The 6,973-nt window shown below is 27.6% G+C and overlaps 1 protein-coding gene across 1 annotated transcript; it reads right to left on the bottom strand.

The window, feature by feature from the left end:
- Positions 1–4,512: 4,512 nt before the first annotated feature.
- Positions 4,513–6,282, bottom strand: LOC100572066. The gene is made up of 4 exons (XM_003242140.4): positions 6,153–6,282; positions 5,693–5,901; positions 5,512–5,604; positions 4,513–4,861 (listed from the first exon to the last, which is right to left on the bottom strand). Coding segments are annotated over exons 1-4 (396 nt in total). The 5' UTR covers positions 6,155–6,282; the 3' UTR covers positions 4,513–4,769.
- Positions 6,283–6,973: the final 691 nt, after the last annotated feature.

Here is a 6,973-nt window from a genome sequence, read left to right on the forward strand (position 1 = left end):
TAGGTATGATCCCTGTTATGCGAACACGAATTAAAAAGTCGGCACGTACCAACTGGCACTCCGTGAAGTGCAGGGCGTGCCGAATTCTTATATGTCACCAGAGAAAATTAATGGTAAAAAAAGGACCTTGCCGCCGAAGAGAAATCTAGGTCCGGGAAGTAAAAAAAAACCTTTGATAAAAACCACCTACCACTCTCTCGTAGACATATTCGTGTCGTCCCTTAAACGTGTGCATGAGCACAAGGCCACCGAGTAACAACCTCTCAAAATATCAATACCGATTTCAACGAGCGACAACTGGACTTTTTATGTTAAGCCAAAATCAGTGGGTTTTTTATTTCGATTTGTATATTTAAAGTATTACTTTGTGTCACCTAAACCTAAAATTCTTATAACATAATTCACGAACAACTGAGAATCAGGTAAGGCATTTAATATAATATTTTAAATTGATTGCAGTATTAATTTATATGTGTTTCTTACATAAATTATATTGTACAGTGTATTTGATCTAATTCTCGAATACACTATCTCTAGAGCACTCCGAACACCTGGAGGAAGGTAATAGCTTAATTTCACTATTTCAACATCTGAATTAAATATAACTATCGAACAAGAGGTACATTTCCCCAGCCCCCCCAATTCAACCTTTTTTCATTAAAACAAGATAAAACGTTTGTAACTCGTTTGTAAAGGTTTGTAAGGACAAAATTTTCGTTTGTAAAAAAACACAAAAAAAGTTATTGAAAAATCAAAGTGGGGGGCTGGGGAAATGGGGGTATTTTGGAAAAACCCAATTTTTTTTGTTCTGGAATGACATTATTTTTTCTTTTATGATACGGTGTTTCAGAAAATGTATTCAATGAGGAGTGATCAGACATGATCACCTCGTCTTCCTCATTTTCAAGGTCTGGAATGACATTATTTTTTCTTTTGTGATACGATGTTTCAGAAAAGGTATTCAATGAGGAGTGGTCAGACATGATCGCCTCGTTTTTCTCATTTGCAATGTCCGGATTGACGCTATTTATCACATTGATTTTTATTTTATTAAATTTTATGAAATTCACTTAACTATTTAATATAATATATATTATATTATTTTTTAGCTATCTCTATTTCTATATACTATTACTCTTATAACATACTTGTTACATTATTTGTACTCATATTATGTCATATATTTTATTTTATGTAATTGGAAAATTTTTCCGTGAATAAAAATAAAAATAATTATTATTATAATTTAAATAATATTTAAAAAAATAATGATAAATACTGTACAGTATTTATCATTATTTTTAAAATGCTTAACTTTTATGATTTTATTTATGATTCGTCTTAAACGAACTTAAATGGCAACGTTGCATTTGGGCTAGAAATCAGGGTAATAAGTATTTAGTTTGAAAAAATACCCATAATCAATATGGGCTACAGCCATCGACATAATATGTCTAAGTATAAATTTCAATTTTTCACAGTATATACAATACTAGTATTTATGATGGATGATAAATTGTTTTCTAAAATGTATATTCTGAGCGGACAGATGAATGTATCGATTTTATTAATTTATTTTAATGATAATATTATTATTCGTCATTACTCGTTAGTCTTTATGTTATTTTAATAAAGTTTCATATTTTTTTTTTTTGCTGAAATTATTTGTGTACCTAAATCTTAGTTTGAAGAACATGTGATATAATACTATTTTATCTGTCTTAAATAAATATAGTAATCACTAAAAAGTATAATAATATAACGGAGAACCATCAGGTAAATTAAGTAAAAAAATAGGGCATAAGCGCTGTAGATAAATGAAGTAATAAAAAAAAAGGATAAGTTTCAAAATCAATTGACAAACTTATTCGAATTGCCGCTTACATGTAAATAATAACCAAAAGATAATTTAAAATTATATATAAACATAAAAAACATAAAAACCAAAAAAAATTATTCAACGAAAAAATTCCCTATTCTTACTGTAAAAAGTTATTGCATATCAAGAAAAAAAAAATTAAATCACGAAAAAAAGTTGTTTGGCTCTCATGTAAACTATGAATTATGTCGCTAAGACCCTTTTGCCGTGTCACCATCGATATGTTGTAAATAAATAAATTTTATCTCAAAAGTACTACCTAATATTTTTTTAAGGTCCATTTTACCTAATCAATTTGCCAAATTAGAACATTTCGATCAAATTACTAGGTGTTTAATTCATTTTTAAGTTTCAATCAATGATTTAAGTTAGATAATTTATTATTTACATTTCAACAAAAAGGTGTTATAATAAATTATAATATTGTGTAATGCTGTATTAAACGTTTTGTATATAAAATGGATCTTCTACTAAAATTCAAGATCAAAGCGACTCGTTGTTAAATATTATAATATGTTGTATTAATACATTTTATCTCAAAAGTACTACCTACCTAATATTTTTTTAAGGTAAAGTAGGTAACTACTTAAAAAGGATCAAGTAGTTAAAATATGCAATATTTTATGTGGTATAAATCAAAAAATATTTTTTATCCAGGCAGAAATAATGACATAAGTCAAACTGAACCAGTGGCGCCGAAGTTTTTAAAATGTGGTCGGGCAATTTTAAAACTTCCCGGCCTCAATATCTTAATTACCCTAAAATACATTTATTCATAATCACGGTTAAAATATACTCATGCTCATTTTAAAGTTATGAAGTAAATAAAATATGGCCGGCCGGCCACATTTTTTAAAAAAGAGGTCGGGCGACGGCCCGACGTCAGCATGGACTTTGGCGCCACTGAACTGAACCCATATTTACAATAAATTAAAGATGAAATAGTACTTAAATTATTATTTCAGGCATATAAAATAAACTATATACCTAATATGAGATTGAAAAAAAAAGAAAAATTAATTAAAAATCCTCTTTATAATGACATAATGAAACATTCAGTGGCGCAGAAAGACTCGTTAGCGCCCCTGGCAAACCTAGGAAAATGCGCCTTTTTAGCGATTAAAAAATAAGTACCAATTTTAAAGCACAAATTTGCACCCCTGGCGTAGGCACAGTTCGCCATACCCTTGCTATGCCACTGGAAACATTAAATGTCAATTTCCCAACATTTTGATTTGTGTCATTATTCTTTCAGAGGTGCGAATGGTTTTTAAGTTTTCAATTACAGTTCACAATAATATAAGATTTAATTTTTACAAATTGTTCAACACGATCTATGGACAATTTTCCTGCCGAGTACAACTCGAGTAAACTATATATTACTCTGACTCATCTGATTTATGATTTAAATTGAAGAAATTATAATATGTTCATAAAAACAGATACAATTTGCTTGATATTAATTGTAAAATAATATGAAATGATAGTTGTAAATGAAAAATGTTACATATGATTTTGGTAGGTTGATTTTTGATACAAATGTAATGTTTGCATAATGTAATTTATGTCAAAATTTTCTCCAGGGTTATTCCATTCTAAGTTATCTCTTATAGACATTATATTTTTGATAAGACTAACAAGCAAAACGTTTGAATAGGTAGAATAAATTATTTATTTATTAATAATCAACAGGCATAATCTCTTTGACAAGAAAAAACACATTATATAATAATTGTCACATATGAAACTAACAACAGAGGGACACAAAAAGGTTAAAAAATAACAAAAAGGTTTTTTAATCTAAAAAAAAAAACTAACTTCTAACTTCTACATCTCAAAAGTACTATCTACCTAATATTTTTTTTAAGGTAGAGTAGGTACTTAAAAAGTATCATGTAGTTAAAATATGCAATAATAACAAATATTTACATACGTATTATTTTGTATTTAAGAGTTATTGATATAAAATGTTATAAGACAAGTTATACATCTGAAAGTTATAAACTAATATTAGTATTATTACAAATTGTATTTTATTTTATGCGACATAAATCAAAAAAATATTATTTTTCCAGGCACAAATAATGACATAAGTCAAACTGAATTCATATTTGCAATAAAACAAAGATGAAATGGTAGGTACTTAAATTATTATTTTAGGCAAATAAAAGTAAACTATTCAATATTAATAATAATATGAGATTGAAAAAGAAAAATTAATTAAAAATCCTATTTATAATGACATAATGAAACATTAATAATCGATAAAATAATATTAAATGATAGTTGTAAATGAAATATGGTAAATATGATATTAGGAATTATTAATTCAGGTATGAAAAACATATTATCAGGATCCTTGTAATAAAATATCTTTTATGTTTTTATTTAAAAATCAAAATGTAATGATATATACCTACATTGATAAAATAAGTAAATATCCTAATATATCACAAAAAGAGTAATCGTATCAAACAAATTAAAATCATATAGCATTTTTAGAAAATTCTAATACAAAAAAACGCTCAAATATGCATACCTCAACAATTGTAGAAAACTGACTTGTTATTCAAAATTATCGTTTTTCCTTAAAGTTAATGTAGATACATTTTTACATACACCAACTAAATAAACGCATCATTGTAAAATTTTTAAAGTTATTGCACATCGAAGAAGTAAAATGTGAAAAACTATTGAGTGATTGTCAATATAATAAAAAATTATCTCTTAAAAGAGATGTAACTTAATATGATAAAATGATGTAACTTCAGCTTTTGAAATAACCAAAAACAAATATTATATTATTTAGCAATACAGAAGTTTACAACTGATCATAATAATTGTATGTTAATGTAAATAATTGTTTAAAAATGTTGGAAGTAATGAATACCTATTCTTCTATTAGTTTCGTAGACATTTCTTTTTGTGATGGATTGAATTGTAATAGCTTTTCTGTTAACTCCAGTAATGTTCTGTTTAGACCTGTAAATATTTAATTCATACAATATCAATTTTCGGATACTAGTAATTTAGATATCTAGGTATGTTTTCATTAAATTAAAATAGTACATTGAATTTCAATTCAAAATAAAATTCTGTTTGTACCTTAATATAATTTAATGCCCCAGAAAACCATACAGTTCTTTAGTTACTTTAGTAACTCAAAAACAAATATCCATATGCACTTTAAATTTTTATAAAATTTTTATATGACAATTTTCCATTTCAAAATATATTTACTATTTTTTATCATTTTATTAAATTTTTTAGCAAATTGGATCAAGATGGTACTTTAGAGAGGTCATTTTCCCATTTTCTCAATAGTTATTTAATTCCAAGAGAAGAACCACTGAAAAATTACGAAAGAACGCTAAAAATGGGATTTTAATTTAACGCTTTGTTTACCACCATATAAACGAATAAATATAATATCCTATAATATTATAATATTAATTCAACTTACATGATAAAATAAATAATAACAATATAAAATATCCAGGCTGACAAACCGTCTCCGCTCAGAATCGTTTTTCTTATACAATGATATTTTATCATTGAATTCAAGTCTAATAAAACCCATTATACAATGACCCACTTGTAACCTACTGTACAGCAGAGCGACAACCACTTACCTGCATTTTTCTTAGATGGATTTGGCATGTCCATATCAAGCATCATCTTTTTATCAAAAAATCCAATTATATGTTGTTCTGGTCCATAAGGAGCTAAAAAATACTCAATTACATTATAATAATCTATATAGTATAGGTATTTAATGTAGTTTTACAGTTTTACACTAAAATTTTCACATACCTTCTGGAGTCTTGAAGATTTCATCAAATTCATCCTGGTTCTCTTTATTACGTATACGGTTAAAGTATACATCAACAGTTTTATATAAACCTCCAATAGAATTAATTGATATTGCACTTATATTGTAATCATCAACCACAATGGCGGTCACCGATGCATGGAAAGCTATGATGCAGGTCCATAATAAAATAACTGCTTTTAAACAATTCCTGAAATACACATGTATATTTATAAATGTCCTTTATTACTCACTGAATAATAAATTAAAGGGTGGCATCTGTGAACCGTGGTAGATCCAATTGTTAATTAAAAATATATCATTGGACCTTGTCAATTTTATACTTGACTCAACATGATAATTTCCGATTTGAAATTAAACTGACAGAATTAATTATGTCAAACTGATCGGTGAGTGAAAGAAAGGAAGTGAGCCTCCTATAAATATTATTAAGGTACTTACATCGTCTTCTTTAAAAATGTTGTTTCTTTGCCAATTTTCTACGACCTTTAAAATTACAATAGATCAACTTTTTTGAATAAACTTTCCGAAATAGTATGTCGTCTGATGTCTGGGATGAGAACAACTATGTGTGGTCGTTACAAAAACAATATATGGCGTCCTATTTCTCGACGCACGCACACACACACACACACACACACACACATGTTGAAAGACAGTGGTACCATCATAACATCCAAGCGATCATTTTATAAAGTTTACAGTTTATATTTTGTAAAATTGATATAACTACCATTTAAATTGTAAATACTTCCATTATTAATTCAACAGTAAAGCATGTTTGTTTTAAAGAATCTTAAGTGTTAATATAAACTTAATGAGGCAGGTGCTAAACTCTCAAAAAGCCCAACTTGTATTTTATAATATAAAATTAAACATAGGTTGTTGCGCCGCGCCGCACCTACTTGTGTAACTTGCGGTTTTGCGGCAACGACTTGCGGGGTGCTGTGGACGGGAAAAGGTTACCCAAAATATTATAGGTAAAACAAAATTATGGAATTTATGGAAGTGCGCTACGCGCGTAATAATTATAATAGATGACAACAACTTATTAATATAAAACAAGACATGAGTTGTTATCAAAAGAAGGGCGCCTCAAAACAATCATACAATAAGTTTAATTACAATGCTACGATATTTGTTGACCTGGTCCACGACTGTTGAAGATCGATCTTTTCATGGATAAACCTACTAATAGGTTTCACCTACTAATATGGCATACCTACTATTTTAAAATATTCACAATATTTTGAATTATATTT

This window comes from Acyrthosiphon pisum, chromosome X (genome assembly GCF_005508785.2).
Source record: "Acyrthosiphon pisum isolate AL4f chromosome X, pea_aphid_22Mar2018_4r6ur, whole genome shotgun sequence".
Taxonomy (NCBI): Eukaryota; Metazoa; Arthropoda; class Insecta; order Hemiptera; family Aphididae; genus Acyrthosiphon; species Acyrthosiphon pisum.